General features: G+C 45.4%; 1 protein-coding gene across 2 annotated transcripts in view; it reads right to left on the bottom strand.

Moving 5' to 3' along the window:
* Positions 1 to 856: 856 nt before the first annotated feature.
* MRPL24 (mitochondrial ribosomal protein L24) overlaps positions 857 to 22,391 on the bottom strand; it is a 65,164-nt gene continuing 43,629 nt past the window's right edge. For both annotated transcript variants that reach the window (XM_056546415.1, XM_056546414.1), the window contains exons 5-6: positions 20,550 to 20,680; positions 857 to 1,512 (exon numbers count right to left, since the gene is read on the bottom strand). In XM_056546415.1, the coding sequence (XP_056402390.1) occupies positions 1,376 to 1,512; positions 20,550 to 20,680 (268 nt within the window). In that variant the 3' untranslated portion in view covers positions 857 to 1,375. The remainder of the gene's footprint in view (positions 1,513 to 20,549; positions 20,681 to 22,391) is intronic.

The following is a 22,391-nucleotide window of genomic DNA, read 5'->3' as shown; positions in this document are numbered from 1 at the left end:
ACAGGGGGGATGATGACATGGGGGGATGATGTATTTCCCACCCTAGGCTTATAGTCGAGTCAATAACTTTTCCTGGATTTTTGGGGTGAAATTAGGGGCCTCGGCTTATATTCGGGTCGGCTTATACTCGAGTATATATGGTAAGTTTAATAAACTATTTGGTCAGAAAATATAAATATATGCAACCTATTAATAAAAATAGTTTTTTTAAATTTCATGATTTTTTTGCATTGTAAAAAAAAAAAATACAAATTATTTCGGCTTACTTTTACTATGTGCATGAAGGACAACTTTTGACAAAAGAACAATGTCAGAATTATCATGATTGGCAAAATGTTACCATAGTTATTCTCTAATAAAGTCAGCCATCCCTGATTTGAAAAAAAAAAAAGGTGTTAAAAGGGGTTATCCAAGGAGCAAGACGGTTATTATCTTTCCATTGCAACCACTGCATGAGGGCAAAGACACACTCACTTGAAAAAAGGATTGGATGTATCAAATTTGGTGGTCAAACTTAACATGCAAAACTATTAGGTCAACTATTGTATGGGCAATGTTATATTTTAGTTGTTTCTGGAGATAAGCAGTGCAAGGTGTCAAATAAAGATCCAACTTCACCTGTTCCATCAGAATTGCATGCAAGTCTGCCTTGGATCAAGGCAAACAGACTGAGCGAAATAGCTACTGGACTTTTCTGGCATTGCTTACCTCTAGAAAGCAAAAGGATGACTTAAAAAAATAACAACAAAAGTAGTTGGTAATAATAAAAGGTCACCATCAGAATAAGAACATAATGGGTAAGCAAATAACAGAAAAAATACAAGAGCACAATGAGTAACTTCAAAAAGACAACGCATTAACTGAACACCTTTACATTTTATTGTGATGTAGACATATAATACAGTAACCAAATTCTTTAAAAATAAAAAATAAAAAAGGTCAGGTTGAAGAAATGTTGTCATTGTGTGGTTAATGAAATAAAGGATCCAGGCGACAACATTAACCCCCAAACTTTGGATTTACATATGACGGACATGTAATTCTAGCCTGTTTAAATCTAGATGCAACTGATGCCACAACTGATGACAACATCCAGTGTTTCTGAACATCGGACAGGGGAATGCAGCAAGATGCGCTTCCCTGTCTGGTGCCGGATGAATGTGAACTGTCCCATTCAAATGAATGGGATCAGTTTTAGCATCAGTTTCCTTCTGGTACATGTTCTACAGCGTCAGAGGGAAAAGATGCCAGACATATGTAATCCTAACCAACCTAACAGGACAGAGCTTGATTGTGACTTGTAAATCTCTAATATATGTTAACAGCTGATCAGATGCTCAACTGTAATATGTGAGTCTGCATAGCTCCAATCCATTTAATACCAGAAGGATTTCCTGTGTCGTCTGTTTTCTACAATATCCATTACTTCCATGATTTCTTCCTGAAAGGTCTTCAATGATGGGACATAGGTTCGCTCCAAAGCATCTTCTACAGAGGTGTCCTTAGGACCATCTAATGTAAGAGAAAACAAATAGGTAACAAGAACAAGAGAGGGGCTGTGTTCACACAGTAAAAAAAAAAAAAAAAAAAAACTGCTGTAAAATGAGCATAAAAAGCAGCAGCATTTTTTACTCTAATAATGTGTTCTATGAAAGTCTATGGGAAAGCATCCAGCTGATAGGCTTAACAAGTTGTCTCGCAATTGTCTCCGAGGGTGGGGGCCAAAGAGCTGAGGGTGGGTAAGTAGCGGGGGCCCTGTGCAGGAGATCATGGATCCTGTGGATACGGAAGACCTTTAAGGTCCCTAGAGTATCTCTTTAACCCCTTAAGGACTGAGCCCTTTTTCACCTTAAGGACTCGGCCATTTTTTGCAAATCTGACCACTGTCACTTTAAACATTAATAACTCTGGAATGCTTTTAGTTATCATTCTGATTCCGAGATTGTTTTTTCATGACATATTCTACTTTAACGTAGTGGTAAAATTTTTTGGTAACTTGCATCCTTTCTTGGTGAAAAATCCCCAAATTTGATGAAAAATTTGAAAATTTTGCATTTTTCTAACTTTGAAGCTCTCTGCTTGTAAGGAAAATGGATATTCAAAATAATTTTTTTTTTATTCACATATACAATATGTCCACTTTATATTTGCATCATAAAATTGATGAGTTTTTACTTTTGGAAGACACCAGAGGGCTTCAAAGTTCAGCAGCAATTTTAAAATTTTTCACAAAATTTTGAAACTCGCTTTTTTTCAGGGACCAGTTCAGGTTTGAAGTGGATTTGAAGGGTCTTCATATTAGAAATACCCCATAAATGACCCCATTATAAAAACTGCACCCCCGAAAGTATTCAAAATGACATTCAGTAAGCGTTTTAACCCTTTACACGCTTACTGAATGTTTCACAGGAATAGCAGCAAAGTGAAGGAGAAAATACACAATCTTCATTTTTTACACTCGCTTGTTCTTGTAGACCCAATTTTTGAATTTTTGCAAGGGGTAAAAAGGAGAAAATTTTTACTTGTATTTGAAACCCAATTTCTCTCGAGTAAGCACATACCTCACATGTCCATGTTAATTGTTCAGCGGGCGCAGTAGAGGGCTCAGAAGGGAAGGAGCGTCAAATGGTTTTTGGGGGGCATGTCACTTTTAGGAAGCCCCTATGGTGCCAGAACTGCAAAAAAACCCACATGGCATACCATTTTGGAAACTAGACCCCTCGGGGAACGTAACAAGGGGTAATGTGAACCTTAATACCCCACAGGTGATTCACGACTTTTGCATATGTAAAAAAAAAAAAAAATTTTTTACCTAAAATGCTTGGTTTCCCTAAAGTTTTACATTTTTAAAAAGGGTAATAGCAGAAAATACACCCCAAAATTTGAAGCCCAATTTCTCCCGATTCAGAAAACACCCCATATGGGGGTGAAAAGTTCTCTGCTGGCGCACTACAGGTCTCAGAAGAGAAGGAGTCACATTTGGCTTTTTTGAAGGAAATTTTGCTCTGGGAGCATGCCGCATTTAGGAAGCCCCTATGGTGCCAGGACAGCAAAAAAAAAAAACACATGGCATACCATTTTGGAAACTAGACCCCTCGGGGAACGTAACAAGGGGTAAAGTGAACCTTAATACCCTACAGGTGTTTCACGACTTTTGCATATGTAAAAAAAAAAAAAAAAAATTTACCTAAAATGCTTGGTTTCCCAAAAAATGTACATTTATACAAAGGGTTAAAGCAGAAAATACCCCCCAAAATTTGAAGCCCAATTTCTCCCGATTCAGAAAACACCCCATATGGGGGTGAAAAGTGCTCTGTTGGCGCACTACAGGTCTCAGAAGAGAAGGAGTCACATTTGGCTTTTTGAAAGCAAATTTTGCTCTGGGGGCATGCCGCATTTAGGAAGCCCCTATGGTGCCAGGACCGCAAAAAATACCCACATGGCATACCATTTTGGAAACTAGACCCCTCGGGGAACGTAACAAGGGGTTAAGTGAACCTTAATACCCCACAGGCGTTTCACGACTATTGCATATGTAAAAAAAATTAAAATTTTTTTACCTAAAATGCTTCTTTTCCCAAAAACTTTACATTTTTAAAAAGGGTAAAAGCAGAAAATACCCCCCAAAATTTGAAGCCCAATTTCTCCCGAGTACGGCGATACCCCATATGTGACCCTTAACTGTTGCCTTGAAATACGACAGGGCTCCAAAGTGAGAGCGCCATGTGCATTTGAGGCCTAAATTAGGGATTGCATAGGGGTGGACATAGGGGTATTCTACGCCAGTGATTCCCAAACAGGGTGCCTCCAGCTGTTGCAAAACTCCCAGCATGCCTGGACAGTCAACGGCTGTCCGACAATACTGGGAGTTGTTGTTTTGCAACAGCTGGAGGCTCCGTTTTGGAAACCATGGCGTACCAGATGTTTGTCATTTTTATTGGGGAGGGGAGGGGGGCTGTGTAGGGGTATGTGTATATGTAGTGTTTTTTTACTTTTTATTTTATTTTTTGTGGTAGTGTTGTGTAGTGTTTTAAGGGTACAGTCGCACGGGCGGGGGTTCACAGTAGTTTCTCGCTGGCAGTTTGAGCTGTTGCAGAAAATTTGCTGCAGCTCAAACTTGCAGCCGGATACTTACTGTAATCCTCCGCCCATGTGAGTATACCCTGTACATTCACATTGGGGGGGACATCCAGCTGTTGCAAAACTAAAACTCCCAGCATGCGCTGACAGACTGTACATGCTGAGAGTTTTAGTTTTGCAACAGCTGTAGGCACACTGGTTATGTATCACGGAATTTGTGACCTTACTCAGTGTTTCACAACCAGTGTGCCTTCAGCTGTTGCAAAACTACAACTCTCAGCAGTCACCGACAGCCAACGGGCATGCTGGGAGTTGTAGTTATGCAACCAGCAGATGCACCACTACAACTCCCAGCATGCACTTTAGCTGTTTGTGCAAGCTGGGAGTTGTAGTTATACAACAGCTGAAGGTACACTTTTCCATAGAAATAATGTGCCTCCAGCTGTTGCAAAACCATAAGTCCCAGCATGCCCATAAGGGAATGCTGGGAGTTGTGGTGGTCTGCCTCCTGCTGTTGCATAACTACAGCTCCCAGCATGCCCTTTTTGCATGCTGGGAGCTGTTGCTAAGCAACAGCAGGAGGCTGTAACTCACCTCCTGCTGTTGCTTCATCGCTGGACTGTCCCTCGCCGCCGCCGTCGCTCCTGGGGCCCCGATCCCAACATGGACGCCGGGGATCGGGGTCCCCAGCACCCGGGGTCGTCTTCCCGCACCCGCTCACGCCCTCCGGAAGAGGGGCGGAGCGGGTGCGGGAGTGACGCCCGCAGCAGGCGCCCTGGTTGGTCGGCCGGTAATCCGGCCGACGAATCAGGGCGATCGTGAGGTGGCATCAGTGCCACCTCACCCCTGCAGGCTCTGGCTGTTCGGGGCCGTCAGAGACGGCCCCGAACAGCCAGTAATTCCTGGTCACTGGAGACCCGATTGACCCGGAATCGCCGCAGATCGCTGGACTGAATTGTCCAGCGATCTGCGGCGATCGCCGACATGGGGGGGCATAATGACCCCCCTGGGCGATATGCCGGGATGCCTGCTGAACGATTTCAGCAGGCATCCGGCTCCGGTCCCCAACCGGCTAGCGGTGGGGGCCGGAATTCCCACGGGCGTATGGATACGCCCTGCGTCCTTAAGGACTCGGGATGCAGGGCGTATCCATACGCCCTGCGTCCTTAAGAGGTTAATGGAACACATTATTAGATTTAAAAATGCTTTTTATACCTATGCTAGTTTTTTTGGGGCTTTTGATTTTACAATGTGTGAACCCTAACTTAAAGTGGTTACTGAAATGTCACTAAAAGCTGCAGTGGCTATATTAAAGGGGTTCCAAACGTTGGGTGCGTGGGTCTTGAAATCACGGCCATGCCCCTCGTGCTATCACGGCCATGCCCCCTCAATGCAAGGCAAGTCTATGGGAGGGGGCATGACAGCCGCCACTCCCCCTCCCATAGACTTGCGTTGAGGGGGTGGGGCACGATGTCATGAGGGGCGTGGCCATGATATCAAGACCCCATTAGCCCGCACCCAGGGTTCGGAATTAAATGTTCAGGACGCTGGGGCGGTGGAGTATTCCTTTAAGTGACAGTAGTTCAGCCACTCTGTTTTTTGGGGAGGCAGCATTCAAGTATAGACGTTTGCCTCCTAAAACTGCTAGTAAGAGAAAACAGAGCTGTGTGGCTACATGGACTCAGGCTGTCAGGTGACTTTCCTCTGAGGCAGTTCTCACGATACGAGTGGAAGCCTCCTCAATCTTTCTACAGCAGCATGGTGGAGCATGTTTGTTTACTAATATCATCCCTCACAACAGAGACATTCTTGCTGGAGCAATATTCCTCAGAGTGTATAAGGAGACACCCATAAACATTAGGTTTGCCTCTGTCAGTCCCCGTGAGGCCCCGTGAGGCCTTGAAATTTGCCTCAGCCTCAAATGTAAAACCTCAAAATCAGGAGTCGCCAGGGGAAAGGGTCTTCTTGCCCAGCATATTTGGGTCAATCACAACAAACTGTAAATGCTTCGTGTGGGCTGACTGTACCCCTCCAAATAAACTTTTCTCTTAGAGATGGGCAATTTCTGACAGAGGTTAAATTTGCCCAATTAGCCTTTTAACCCCTTAAGGACTCAGCCCATTTTGGCCTTAAGGACTCAGACAATTTAATTTTAACGTTTTCATTTTTTCCTCCTCGCCTTCTAAAAATCATAAATCTTTTATATTTTCATCCACAGACTAGTTAGTATGAGGGCTTGTTTTTTGCGCGACCAGTTGTCCTTTGTAATGACATCACTCATTATATCATAAAATGTATGGCGCAACCAAAAAACACTTTTTGTGGGGAAATTAAAAAGAAAAACTAAATTTTGCTAATTTTGGAAGGTTTGGTTTTCACGCCGTACAATTTACGGTAAAAATGATGTGTGTTCTTTATTCTGAGGGTCAATACGATTAAAATGATACCCATTATTACATACTTTTCTATTATTGTTGTGCTTAAAAAAAATCACAAACTTTTTAACCAAATTAGTACGTTTATAATCCCTTTATTTTGATGACCTCTTTATTTTGATGAACTTTTTTATTTTTCCGTATAAGCGGCGGTATGGGGGCTCATTTTTTGCGCCATGATCTGTACTTTTTTTTATACCACATTTGCATATAAAAAAAACTTTTAATACATTTTTTATAATTTTTTTTTTAATAAAATGCATTAAAAAAGTAGCAATTTGGGACTTTTTTTTTTCGTTCACGCCGTTCACCGTCCGATCATTCATTCAAATCGCACACTGCCACAGATGCCGGGATCTGTATTGATCCCGGCACCTGAGGGGTTAATGGCGGACGCCCACGAGATCGCAGGTGTCGGCCATTGCCGGCGGGTCCCTGGCTGCGATCAGCAGCCGGGATCAGCCGCGCATGACACGGGCATCGCTCCGATGCCCGCGGTTATGCACAGGATGTAAATGTACGTCCTGGTGCGTTAAGTACCACCGCACCAGGACATACATTTACGTCCTGCGTCCTTAAGGGGTTAATTGCCTTTGGAAGAAGATAGTGCTTAGAAACTTCATAGGCATTCCAGATATCCTAGCATTATCCGAATCTCACCCTGAAGTCTCATTGAGTTTCCCAACCTTGAGACCAGCAACTTATTTGGCCCTGGCTTCATTTAGGAAGTAAAGGCAGATACAGGGCTAGAACATCCTTTAAAGGACTTCAAAAGCCATTTTCACAGGGAAAAAGGTTTAGATCAGCCACATTTTTCCTATTCTAAATCAGAGAGATCTACAAGACCCATTCTCAGTGTACAATCCCTAAACACATTCCTAAAATCCAAGCATTTCCATATATAAAGCATTGCATATCTGCGTTGTTCATTACAAAAAGACACGTACAGATGTCGCCATAATAAAAATGATCGCGTTAACCCGTCAGGATGCTTTTTCCTTTGTCAAGTTAAGGAAAGCTATCCTAAGATGTTAAATAAATGATTGGGTTTTTAGCATGTAACTGCAACTTTTCACCACCAGAAGGCACATGGAATAACTATTGGAATTACTGCGATCGATGAAGCTTCTGTAAGGCTAAGTTCACACTGCCATTTTGCACTGAAGGGACCTTGAATGGGTTTAAGCGCAACAGACACCGCCAGGATCCACTGACTTGAATGGGATCAATCAGGTGTCCGAGTATGTTACAGAAGTTGAGCAGAAAAAAAAAAAAAAAGATCAGAAGTATTTTTTTCTCCGCTAAACTCCTCCTGCCAAAGGACTGAGCGAAAGAGCACAGTGGTAGTGTGAATGTAGCCTTAGTATAATTGTAGTGTGTTGATGTTTAAAGAGTAGCTCCCACCTTCTGTATTTTTTTTTCCTGTCCCTACATATTGCTAAACTATCCCTAACCCCCTCCCTGCCTTTTAAAAAATGTTTGCTACCTTATAAATGTCTCATCTTCTGCTCTTCTCCCTAGCTCTCCCGGAAGCAGACTTCCCCAGCAGGAGCGACGTCACTGACGCCTGCTGGGTGAAGACTTCTGCCCTCACTTCATCTATGCTGTGCTCCTATAGGGAGCACGCATAGATGAGCAGTGTATCGCTCGGCACGCTGCTCCGGGGTCTCCTCCTCCCTGTTTAGCAGTGTAGTGTTATTCAGGGAGGAGGAGTATCGCCGCTTACCTACCGTGCTCACGGCCGAGACCCGGTGTGAGGTGGAATTTTGCGCCCCTGTGAATTCTCGCGTCCGCTCCTCCCCCAGCTCTCAGAAGATTTCCGAAAGCTAGAGCTGGGGGAGGGCAGAGCAAGGGGAGAGAGGAGGTACACGCCCCCTCCCTCCTCTCCCCGAGCTCAGGACGTAGATCTCCACGGGGAGAAGTACACGACCCCTCACTCATCTCCCCAAGCTGAGGACGTAGATCTCCACGGGGAGAAGTACACGCCCCTCCCTCCTCTCTCAGAGCTCAGGACAAAGATCTCCATGGAAAACCAGAGCAGGGGGAGAGAGGAAGCCAGAGCACTGTTCCATATCTCCCTTGCCTGAGCTCTGACTGTGTTTACTTTACACGGGCTGGGGATTCATACAGGGACTGGGAATAAATCTCTGCCTGGGGATGATTTCTATGTGAGGAGGAGGGGGGGGGGGGGTCCCTGTCATGTGTGTGTGTGTATGCTGAGAGTTGTAGTCCCTGTCAGGTGTGTGTGTATGCTGAGAGTTGTAGTCCCTGTCAGAGGTGTGTGTGTGTGTGTATGCTGAGAGTTGTAGTCCCTGTCAGAGGTATGTGTGTGTGTATGCTGAGAGTTGTAGTCCCTGCCAGGTGTGTGTGTATGCTGAGAGTTGTAGTCCCTGTTAGGTGTGTGTGTGTATGCTGGGAGTTGAAGTCCCTGTTAGGGGTGTGGATATGTATGCTGGGAGTTGTAGTCCCTGTTAGGGGGGTGGTGTGTAGGCTGGGAGTTGTAGTCCCTGTTAGGGGGGGGTGTAGGCTGGGAGTTGTAATCCCTGTTAGGGGGGGGGGTTGTAGGCTGGGAGTTGAAGTCCCTGTTAGGGGGGGGTGTAGGCTGGGAGTTGTAGTCCCTGTTAGGTGTGTGTATGCTGGGAGTTGTTGTCCCTGTTAGGTGTGTGTATGCTGGGAGTTGTAGTCCCTGTTAGGTGTGTGTATGCTGGGAGTTGTAGTCCCTGTTAGGTGTGTGTATGCTGGGAGTTGTAGTCCCTGTTAGGTGTGTGTGTGTGTGTGCTGGGAGTTGTAGTCATTGTTAGGTGTGTGTATGTATGCTGGGAGTTGTAGTCCCTGTTAGGGGTGTGTGTGAGTGTGTGTGCTGGGAGTTGTAGTCCCTGTTAGGGGTGTGAGTGTGTGTGCTGGGAGTTGTAGTCCCTGTTAGGGGTGTGAGTGTGTGTGCTGGGAGTTGTAGTCCCTGTTAGGTGTGTGTATGTATTCTGAGAGTTGTAGTCCCTGTCAGGTGTGTGTGTGTGTATGCTGGGAGTTGTAATCCCTGTTAGGTGTGTGTATGCTGGGAGTTGTAGTCCCTGTTAGGTGTGTGTGTGTATGCTGGGAGTTATATTCCCTGTTAGGTGTGTGTGTATGCTGGGAGTTGTAGACCCTGTTAGGGGGTGTGTGTATATATGCTGGGAGTTGTAGTCCCTGTTATGTGTGTGTATGCCAGTGTTTCAAAACCAGGGAATGCTGTGAGTTGTAGATTTGCAACACCTGGAGGCACCCTGGTTGGGAAACTGGTGTATGCCCTGTAGAGGTGTGGTGAACTACAACTCCCAGGAGACTACAGAGGCAGCATGCTGGTGTTATACCACAGACTGAAGACTCCTGAAGGACACATGCTGGGAGTTGTAGTCCCTTTTGTGTGTGTATGCCAGTGTATCCCAACCAGGGCTGTGTTACATTAGTGTGCTGTGTATAATGCTGTATATATATACATATATATATATATATATATATATATATATATATATATATTAGTGTGCTGTGTATAACGCAGGTTTCCTCAAGCTGAAAGAAGGGACGAACTGCACGGGCTGGTTTCTGCTTTTTCATGGGGTGTTCATTAGCCCATTAAAGAGGACATAGAAATGAATGGGGTTTGTACAGGACATGAACATCACTGTATAAACCCTGTGCATTTATATGTCAGCGTTCATATAGGGACATAGAAATGCACGGGGTTCATACAGGCTTGTAGAAATGCACAGGGTTCATCCAGGGGAGCAGAGATGCACGGGGTTCATACAGGGAAGCAGAGATGCACAGGGATCATACAGGGAAGCAGAGATGCACAGGGTTCATACAGGGAAGCAGAGATGCACGGGGTTCATACAGGGAAGTAGAGTTTTAGATTAAATCATTAACCTGTCTAGGACCAAGGGCGTACCTGTATGCCCTCAGGGTTTCCGGTCACCTCCGGTAACCGGGCGGTGAAGGGAACGGGATGCCTGCTGAAATCGTTCAGCAGGCATCCCGTGCCTGGGGGGCTCCTGAGGCCCCCCATGTTGGTCAGTTCAGACCGGTGATTTGTGGTGATTCCAGGTCATATGGGTCTCCGGTGACCCAGTAAATAAGGGTGGTCAGGGCTGTGAAAGACAGCTTCGATCACCCTGAAGTGATAGGAGTGAGGTGGCAAGGGTGCTACCCCTGCTATTGGCCGGTCAGAAGCAATGGACCAATAGCAGATCGGGGAGGTGGCGCGAGGGTTAAAATTCAGTTCCTCCGCTCTACCCACCTACGGTAGTCCGGGCAGAGCGGGGGAACTGTGATGTGAGCAGCGGTGGAGGTCCCTTACGAATTGCGGGCGGAGATCCTCCTCTAAGTGTGGCCGGCAGCGATCGTGCTGTTGACGGGAGCCAGGAGGTGAGGTAATTGCCTAGCAACATCTGGAGGGCCACAGTTTGGAGATCACTGTGCAGTGGTCTCTAAATTGTAGCCATCCAGATCTTGCATAACTACAACTCCCAGCATGCACGAACAGGAAATGGCTGTCTGGGCATGCTGAGAGTTGTATTTGTGTACCTCCAGCTGTTGCATATCTACAACTCCCAGCATGCCCTTCGGTTATCAGTGCATGCTGGGAGTTGTAGTTTTGCCACAGCTGGAGGCACACTGGTGAGGAAGCACCCAGTTAGGTAACAGAACCAAACTCTGTGCTTCCCCACCAGTAAGCCTCCACCTGTTACAAAACTACAACTCCCAGCATGTATGGTCTGTCAGTGCATGCTGTGAGTAGTAGTTATGCAACATCTGGATGGCCAGAATTTAGAGACCACTGCACAGTGATCTCCAAACTGTGGCCCTCCAGATGTTGCTAGGCAACTATTTACCTCCTGGCTCCCGTCAACAGCACGATTGCCGCCCGCCACACCTAGAGGAGGATTGCTGCCCGCAGTTGGTAAGGGACCTCCCCCGCTACTCACATCACAGTTCCCTCGATTTCAGCAGGCATCCCGTTCCGTTCACCGCCCGGTTACCGGTGGTGACCGTAAACCCTGAGGGCGTACAGCTACGCCCTTGGTCCTAGACAGGTTAATGATTTAATCTAGAACTCCACAGGCAGAATTCTGCAAGTATAGATTTCAATTGGCGGCCGCCGCCAAATCTGTTTTCCCCTCCTTCTCAATTTCCCCTGCATGAAGCTGTACATGCTACTGTGTTATTTCTCCTGTACGTCCCTCCTGACATGATTTTCTCTCAAAGCTGTTGTGCAATGAACGCTGACATGAAGACCTCTGTACAAAACCCGTGCATATCTGCTTCCCTGTATGGACCCCGTGCATATCTGCTTCCCTGTATCAACCCCGTGCATCTCTGCTTCCCTGTATGAACCCCATGCATCTCTGCTTCCCTGTATGAACCCCGTGCATCTCTGCTTCCCTGTATGAACCCCGTGCATCTCTGCTTCCCTGTATGAACCCCGTGCATCTCTGCTTCCCTGTATGAACCCCTTGCATCTCTGCTTCCCTGTACGAACCCTGTGCATTTCTACATCACTGTATGAACTCTGACATATAAATGCACAGGGTTCATACAGTGATGTTCATGTCCTGTACAAACCCCATTCATTTCTATGTCCTCTTTAAGGGGCTAATGAACACCCCATGAAAAAGCAGAAACCAGCCAGTGCAGTTCATCCCCCACTTGCAGCTTAAGGAAACCTGCGTTATACACAGCACACTAATATATATATATATATATATATATATATATATATATATATATATATAGAATTATACACAGCACACTAATATAACTCCCTGGTTGGGATACACTGGCATACACACACAAAAGGGACTACAACTCCCAGCATGTGTCATTCAGGAGTTTTCAGTTTTGGTATAACACCAGCATGCTGCCTTTGTAGTCTCCTGGGAGTTGTAGTTCACCACACCTCTGTAGGGCATACACCAGTGTTTCCCAACCAGGGTGCCTCCAGGTGTTGCAAAACTGCAACTCCCAGCATTCCCTGGTTGGGAAACACTAGCATACACACACCTAACAGGGACTACAACTCCCAGCATACACACACCTAACAGGGACAACATCTCCCAGCATACACACCTAACAGGGACTACAACTCCCAGCATACACACACACCTAATAGGGACTACAACTCCCAACATACACACACAGACCTAACAGGGACTACAACTCCCAGCATACACACACCTAACAGGGACTACAACTCCCAGCATACAAACACAGACCTAACAGGGACTACAACTCCCAGCACATACACACAGACGTAACAGGGACTACAATTCCCAGCACACACACAGACCTAACAGGGACTACAACTCCCAGCATACACCCAGACCTAACAGGGACAACTCCCAGCATACACACACACCTCACAGGGACTACAACTCCCAGCATACACACACACCTAACAGGGATTACAATTCCCAGCATACACACACACACACACACACACACACACACCTAACAGGGATTACAACTTCCAGCATACACACACACACACACACCTAACAAGGACTACAACACCCAGCACACACAAAGACCTAACAGGGACTACAACTCCCAGCATACACACAGACCTAACAGGGACTACAACTCCCAGCATACACACACACCTAACAGGGACTACAACTCCCAGCATACACACACATAACAGGGACTACAACTCCCAGCATGCAAACACACCTTACAGGGACTACAACTCCCAGCATACACACACACCTTACAGGGACTACAACTCCCAGCACACATACACCTAACAGGGACTACAACTCCCAGTATAAACACAGACCTAACAGGGACTACAACTCCCAGCATACACACAGACCTAACAGGGACTACATTTCCCAGCATACACACAGACCTAACAGGGACTACATTTCCCAGCATACACACACACACACCCCTAACAGGGACTACAACTCCCAGCATACACACACACGCCTGACAGGGACTACATCTCCCAGCAGACACACACCTAACAGGGACTACAACTCCCAGCATACACACACACACACCTGACAGGGACTACAACTCTCAGCATACACACACACATAACAGGGACCCCCCCCCCCCCTCCTCCTCACATAGAAATCATCCCCAGACAGAGATTTATTCCCAGTCCCTGCAGTGTATGAATCCCCAGCCCTTGTATAGTAAACACAGTCAGAGCTCAGGCAGGGGAGATAAGGAACAGTGCTCTGGCTTTCCGTGGAGATATTAGTCCTCAGCTCGGGGAGAGGAGGGAGCGTGTACTTCTCCCCGTGGAGATCTGCGTCCTCAGCTCGGGGAGAGGAAGGAGGGGGCGTGTACCTCCTCTCTCCCCTTACTCTTCCCTCCCCCAGCTCTAGCATTGGAAATCTCATGAGAGCTGGGGGAGGAGCGGACGCAGGTATTCACGGGGCGCGGGACCAAAATAAAGTACGGGTAAGTGAAATAAGATCTCACTTACCCGTACAGGACATGTATAGTCCTGGAGAATCAGCGCAGCACTGAGATTCAGTGGCACACTGCCTCCAGACTATACATGCGAGGCCAGACAGCCAATGAGCGCAGCCCCGGCGTTCACATCGCTCGCTCCCGCCTGTCTGATTGACAGGCAGGGACCGAGTGCAGCCTGAGAGAAAAAGGCCCGCATCAGTCCGAATTCAGGCGTGACGTCACGCCAGGCTGCAGCCGGCCACCAGGAAGGAGACCCCTAGTGGCCGGTTTTCAAATGTAAATTATACCATGTTAATTAAAAAAAAATAATAATGACACTATATTAGAGATATGTTGTAGTACACATGTACTACAACATATCAAAACAAAAAAAAGTTGGTGACAGTGCCCATTTAATAGTATACTTATGTTTGTTGTTGTTTTTTTCTTTGCAGATCGTTCATACAGACTATGTCGAGGGGAGTTTTATTTTTTTAGATAAACTGGTAAACCCGGGCTGTGTCGGGGTGTATTTTTGGAATAGAAAAAAAAAAAAAAGAATATTTTCAATGTGTGTGTTTTTTTATTTTAAATCATTGCTATTGTCTTAGTAATGGTCACTCTATGATTGATTGTGTCCAAAACTCTGGTGGTCTTAGTGGTCTATATTGGCAATTACTAACACCCCATTATTATCCTGGTATCCACCACACCAGTGGTACCAGAAAGGCGGCATCAGGCTGTTTTTTAGGCTGGGAAGGCCTTTTTTATTAATAAAACTATGTTGGGTTGCCCCTGTTTTCTATAACCAGTCAGATAAAATTAACACCAGCCTGGCATTACTAGGATTGCAACGCCTATGATTTTTGGGCTTTTCTAGGCTAATACAACCAGCTTAATGTTGACCCAATAGATAGTCTGGTAGTGGACCACACCGGCTGTTCCCAGTAACCCTGGTGCGGTAGGTGCCAAGGTAATAATGGAAAAATAAAAACTTCCAAACACAACCTCCTAGAGGGTCCCAGGGCGCTGCCAATAAGAATGGTCAAATGGACCAACGTTAAAAACAAACATTTATTGCTTTCCTTTAAGAAAAATTAATTTACCTCAAAAAACATTTATTAATAAAAAATTAACGTACTATGCTATTCAAAGCTGGTAGGCTTCTTCCTCACGAATTGTGCCAGAATTTGCACAACTTGTACAGGCGAGTCTGCCATTGACTTTCACCTGCATTTGGTCTTCATTGGAATAGTTTCACACAAGGGAGTGCCTTGTATTGTGTTTTGTTAAGGTAACAATGGAAGTTAGAGTTCGCCAATTTAGCTAGCATAAATTACAAGCATTCTAAACCTGACGATGCATTAGCCAACATTCTTATGGTGGGGGGGCTTAACTCAAATGATTCAAAATACCGGGGAGCTATTAAAGGGAACCAATCATCAGATTTTACCCTATATAATGCTTGGCAAAGCGTTATATAGGGTAAACTTGTTGTCCTCACCATCCCCGGGGGACGCTCCTGCCTCCAGGGATGGTGAAGATATGAAGTTATAAACTAGTCACCGCCGCCGCCGTAAGTAGTCCCCTGGGCGGGGAGCTCTTCTCACCTACTCCCGTTCTTCGGCCGGCAGCGATGCCCCCTCCGCTTGGTTGATGGGCCGCGTCATTGTTCTGCTCACTGAACAGACAAAGTAGAGCGATGACGCTGCCCATCAATCAAGCGGAGGGGGAGCCGCTGCCGGCGAAGAACGGGAGTAGATGAGAAGAGCTCCCCGCCCAGGGGACTACTTATGGTGGCGGCGGTGACTAGTTTATAACTTCATATCTTCACCATCCCTGGGGGCAGAAGCATCCCCCGGGAATGGTGAAAATAAAGATTTTACCCTATATAACGCTTTGCCAAGCGTTATATAGGGTAAAGTCTGATGATTGTTTCCCTTTAAGTGCATCCAATCTAGAATACAAAAAAAAAAAGGAGGAGCAGCAATAAGATACTAGTGTAGCTGTACGGGTTCCACCAAAATCCCCACATGTTCCGTTGCAACTTCCTCAGGAGTGTTATAGATGTAGGTAAAGAGATGCCTCATATACAAAATGTATTAATTTCACAATACATGTCAGGTGAGAAGACGACACACAAAGTTAATGTCCATAGAACGGCAACCCTGCTTCCGATGTGTATGCCAGTCCTCTGGATGCACCACATCATTATATGACGTCACTTGACTAAGCAGCAGTTACTGATGAAGTGCACACAGTGTGCCTACATGAGTCCAATTCCACAGGATGGATAATGTCCTACCGTATAACCTCTAATGTGGGAGTGTGCAGACCAGAAATGTACCTTGGCTACAGAGCACTTATATGTTTGTAGCGTCCTTACCACTACAACATGTGCGTGCAAGCTCAAACAATACCAGGGCTGCACAGCTCTTGTAGGTAGGTGAGTGTTTAGGGACCCATCCGATAAGAGGCCACCTCCGCGTGGTGGATGGGGGACACGTTTTGATCAAAAAGTGCGCTAAGAGCCTCCATTTTGTTGACCAAGTGTGCTGCTGCCATTTTCTTTTTTTACATGTTTTGTACTTGCCACAGCAGCGTGCACCCGTGTATTGGGTTTAGGTGCTGGCTACATTTTCAGTTTTTTTTTTCTTTGCTGTGCAAATTTGGGGGGAGTGGCTCCCTCTGTAGCCGTGCATCCCCTCCCCTATTTTCACAGGAGGTGGTTTGGATCGTTAGTGGATCCAACATGTCACCCAGCCTGAGGTAGGTGAGTGTTTAGGGACCCATCCGATAAGAGGCCACCTCCGCGTGGTGGATGGGGGACACGTTTTGATCAAAAAGTGCGCTAAGAGCCTCCATTTTGTTGACCAAGTGTGCTGCTGCCATTTTCTTTTTTTACATGTTTTGTACTTGCCACAGCAGCGTGCACCCGTGTATTGGGTTTAGGTGCTGGCTATATTTTCAGTTTTTTTTTTCTTTGCTGTGCAAATTTGGGGGGAGTGGCTCCCTCTGTAGCCGTGCATCCCCTCCCCTATTTTCACAGGAGGTGGTTTGGATCGTTAGTGGATCCAACATGTCACCCAGCCTGAGGTAGGTGAGTGTTTAGGGACCCATCCGATAAGAGGCCACCTCCGCGTGGTGGATGGGGGACACGTTTTGATCAAAAAGTGCGCTAAGAGCCTCCATTTTGTTGACCAAGTGTGCTGCTGCCATTTTCTTTTTTTACATGTTTTGTACTTGCCACAGCAGCGTGCACCCGTGTATTGGGTTTAGGTGCTGGCTACATTTTCAGTTTTTTTTTTCTTTGCTGTGCAAATTTGGGGGGAGTGGCTCCCTCTGTAGCCGTGCATCCCCTCCCCTATTTTCACAGGAGGTGGTTTGGATCGTTAGTGGATCCAACATGTCACCCAGCCTGAGGTAGGTGAGTGTTTAGGGACCCATCCGATAAGAGGCCACCTCCGCGTGGTGGATGGGGGACACGTTTTGATCAAAAAGTGCGCTAAGAGCCTCCATTTTGTTGACCAAGTGTGCTGCTGCCATTTTCTTTTTTTACATGTTTTGTACTTGCCACAGCAGCGTGCACCCATGTATTGGGTTTAGGTGCTGGCTACATTTTCAGTTTTTTTTTTCTTTGCTGTGGTAATTTTTATTGTATAAAGATAGATGTGTAGATCAGCTCTCCCCCGAAGCCAACGGAATTGAGCACGGAAAGGGAATGGACTATTCCCAACTTAAATGAACAAAGATGAAGAAAATCCAGCTCATTTGTAGATCTAATAGCTGTCTTTATTCACACAAAGTTACATGGATCACAGGTACAGGACAGGATGTGACGCGTTTCGGCCAGGTGCTGGCCTTACTCATACATGGATTTTCTTCATCTTTGTGCATAATTTATATTGTGTACAGATCCCATGAACATAAGTACCGGAGTTATGTTGAACAGATCACTTTAGTTAAACACAACTGAAAATAGCAATGTCTGTTGTAGTGAGTGTACCTTTGTGGGTCCAACATTGAGCCACACTGTTTCATAATACAATAGTACCATATAGATAACTGTACTGCAACAATGTGACTTCTGCTCAGTATGTCACTTCCCACAAAATGTCAGGTATATGAATGAACACGTCCTATGCTACATGATAATTGTTAGATAAAAATATAACCCAAACCATGGGGTAAAGAAGTTAGATAAATACTGAAAATGAGCAATGAAATAAGCCTCAAACACTGCCTGAAAGCTTTAAAGCCATGTATAAGGGTTACCTAGGAACATATTCAAGTAGCTTTAACCCCTTAAGGACTGAGGGTTTTTCCGTTTTTGCATTTTAATTCTTTCCTCATCACCTTCTAAAAATCATAAAGCTTTCAATTTTGCACATAAAATTCCATATGATGGCTTATTTTTTGCGCCACCAATTCTACTTTGCAGTGAAATTAGTCATTTTACCAAAAAAATCCACGGTGAAAAGGAAAAAAAATTCATTGTGTGACAAAATTGAAGAAAAAATCTAATTTTGTAAATTTTGGGGGCTTCCATTTCTACACAGTGCATTTTTCGGTAAAAATAACACCTTCTCTTTATTCTGTAAGTCCATACGGTTAAAATGATACCCTACTCATATAGGTTGGATTTTGTCGTACTTCGGAAAAAAATCATAACTACATGCAGGAAAATTTATACGTTACAAAATTCTTTTTTATTTTTCCGCGCACAGGCGGTATGAGGGCTAATTTTTTGTGCTGTGTTCTGATTTTTTTATCGGTACCATTTATGCATTGATCGGACTTTTTGATCGCTTTTAATTTTTTCATTATATAAAAAGCGACCAATATGCTATGTTGAACTTTGGAATTTTTTTGCGCCATTGACCATGCGGTTTAATTAATGATATATTTTTATAGTTCGGACATTTCCACACGCGGCGATACCACATGTTTATTTTTATTTACACAGTTTTTTTTATGGGAAAAGGGGGTGATTCAAACTTTTATTAGGGAAGGGGTTGAATGACCTTCGTTAACTTTTTTTGTTTTTTTTTGCAGTGTTATAGCTCCCATAGGGGGGCTATAACACTGCACACACTGATCTTTTACCCTGATCCCTGCAAAGCCATAGCTTTGCATGGATCAGCGAGATAGGGGCTCGATTGCTCAAGCCTGTAGCTCAGGCTTGGAGCAATCAAAGGCCGATTGGACGTGACGGAGCAAGGTAAGGGGGTCTCCACTCACATCCTAGCCGATCGGGACATCGACTGTGGTGCCGGGAAGAGTTTACTTTCATTTTTAGATGCGGCGATCAACTTTGATCGCCACGTCTAAAGGGTTAATAGCGCAACGATCGGTGCCACACGCTATAGGTACAGGTACGCCATGTCCTGAAGGAGTTAAAGTGGTTTTATGTCTAAGTCAAAGTTTGTTGGCAGATGTCTGCCAGTGGTAAAATGTACACAGAGGTATCGTAAAATGCAATGGCTTTTTCAAAGCATTTGAAAAATTATCCATATTTGGTAGCAGCAACAGGTTTTATTCTGTGAAATGAATACGTCACAGATTTTCCCAAGTTGCTGGCAGACCATCTTTTCGCTTAGGGGTGAAGCTGCCGGCCACATTAAGCACTCTCTCTGATGCTACACTGGAGGGTGGACAAAAAACAAAACACCCCTGGAAAACTGGCCAAGTTCTGGCCAATGGTCTAAATCAGGCGACCCAGTAGTCCATGGGGTCTGGGCTTATAGTATCTGTCAGAGAAAGGGCACCTCTTAAGTGATTCATGTCAGGGTGGAATACAGGAGGCAAAAACGTTGTCATCATGTACTCCAACATGAAGATACCGCTGCTCCTGCCTCTTGCAGGGGTAATGCTGGCAGAGGAAGTGGACTGTCAGTGGGGACCGGAGAGTGGACCCCCATGCAGCAAGCGTTAGTTGCTTGAAAGCCATGACCAGCTTCTCCCAATAAAAATCCTATTTAGCCTCCCCATTCTGGCATTATACAGAGGGTCTAAGAGTGTGGCTATCCAGTACTCATCTCGTTTCTTCAAGTGTGCCTACATGCCAAATATGCCTGTCAGTGCACAAGCAAGAAAACATACAGCTCATCTTTTCCAGCTTTACCGAGGGCCCGGCTTGTTCCACCTTTGTCCCATAATGCCAAAGTTGGTCATCATGGTCCTCATTGATATAGATGAGCTCCTGGTTTTCCAATTTTCCACAGGTTGTAAAGACAGTGGCTCATAGAGACAAACTTATAGCACTTCTTGCAGACACAGGTTTCTCAAACAAGTCGAAAAAAATCTATTTCTGGGTTTTACTCTAAATATCACAGATCTAAGCTTCAGTGTGCCAAAAGAGAAATGGTTAAAATGAATTCCCTGAGAATTCTTAGGTCCAAGACGGTTACCGTTCGAGAACTTTGAATGTTGGTCTCCTGTTAGGTGGCTGCATTTATCCCCTACAACTAATATCGTTTGCAAGTCAGAGCTTCCTGCAAACTGCACACAATCCTATAGATAGGCCCAATATTGCATAAAATAGTTCAATATGTTGTATACTTAATAAAGAAGATTCATTTGAGATTCTCTAACCTGTCCACTGCTCAGGGATAATCCCATCTCTTCTCTGAAAAACAGGTTTAGGAATGATCCGGCCGGTTCGTAATGACACTCGCACACGCTCACCATCTTCTGTGTATCGCCATTCCACCTCTGTTGGCTTCCTGGAAAGCAAAATGAATTTCTATAAGAACATACTTATTGAGAGATAATTCAATTACAAGTTCTTTCCCTAGTGGCCACACCCCTTTTTCAGGTTTTCTGAGTAACATGGAGAGTTGGTTGGGTTATTGGGATTTTATGGTGTCGAAACGTGTGACCGTGAATTGGGAACACGGTAGTAAATAACCCCTAATGTGTCAGTTTTACCATAAATAGCACTGTGTAAAAACAAACCCCACACCCTTAAAGAGTACCTGTCATCAACAAAAACTTTTAATATGTTGTTCATAATCATTAATGAAGAGATACTGTAATATATCTTCATTAAAAAATATTAATATTTATACCAGTTTTTTCATTTTATACTTTTGGGCACTAGGGGTCTCTCTTCTATGCCTGGTCTGCAGGCAGCTTCCTATTCTTTTCATAGTAAGTGTACAGTTTTTAGGACTAATGCTGAAAGGGCTCTGGTCCTTTCACCGGAAGTTCAGTACTCTCAGCTCAGGACTCGCTCCCAGCCTGTGAGCTACAAGCTTGCACATGCCTCTCATATAACAGCCAGTCACCTCCCCCTCCCCCCTGCTCTGTGTTCTCCCTTCCCCTCACCACACGTTATCTTATACATTGTATTATCTCACTGCACTCCCTGCTCTGTGCACCCCCCCCCCCCCCCGACATTCATCTTAATCACTGCCTCTGTAATTGCTCCCACCGCCCCTCGTTCTCAGCATTGACTTTTTAGTGCAGAGAGACACAGGAGAGAGAGAGAGATAGAGGCTGCCGCCCCTCCCCTGTACTTAGTCTGTATGCACACTGCAGAGCAGTGTTTCCCAACCAGGGTGCCTCCAGCTGTTGCAAAACTACAACTCTCAGCATGCCCGGACAGCTGTTGGCTGTCTGGGCATGCTGGGAGTTGTAGTTTTGCAACAGCTGGAGGTACCCTGGTTGGGAAATACTGCTGCAGAGGGAGAGCAGCATACAGGAAGACTGGAAGAAGCAGAGTCCCGGCCAGGCTTCATGTGACATCATGCCTGCCGGGACCCGCCTCCTTCCACCCCTCAGAAAGACAGTGCTCCTGAGCTAATGAAGAGGGATAAAAAAAGGTATTTCCACAGCGTTTTAAACCTCAATAAACACAGGGATAGGCATAGTTAGAGTAAGGGACAGATGGGGAGGGGGATCAGGGAAAGTTTAGATGATGACAGGTACTCTTTAAGAGTAGCAAAGTTGTGAGGCACAAAGCTGCCAATAAACATTCCAGAAAAATTTGTGCTAAATATGCAAAATGGTGCTCCACCCCTTTTTAGCTCTATCATATCCCAAAAAGCAGTTTACGATCAAATATGGGATACTACCGTAAAATATAACTACGCCCCTATATAAATTCCTTGAGGGACATAACCACAGGGTGCTCTGTTATTTTTTAGGCCTGTTTTCGAGTCTAGCAGCACCCTAGGTCCTTCACACAATACTGGACCTATGGATCGAGGATTATTAAAGGGGTTGTGCGCTGCCCTGCCTTTCGGAGCTCCGCTCGCAGCATCCGGAAGTTCATTACTCCGAACGCTGTGTGCGGGCTTCCGTGTTCGCGGCCGCCCCCTCGTGATGTCACGCCCATTCCCTCAACCAAAGTCTATGGAAAGGGGGCGTGACAGCGGTCGCGCCCCCTTCACATAGACTTTCGTTGAGGGGCCGGGCGTGACATCACGAGGG

Source organism: Hyla sarda, chromosome 11 (assembly GCF_029499605.1).
Source record: "Hyla sarda isolate aHylSar1 chromosome 11, aHylSar1.hap1, whole genome shotgun sequence".
NCBI lineage: Eukaryota > Metazoa > Chordata > Amphibia > Anura > Hylidae > Hyla > Hyla sarda.
Note: the sequence above shows the minus strand (reverse complement) of the source record. Positions and strands in the feature narration are given on the sequence as shown.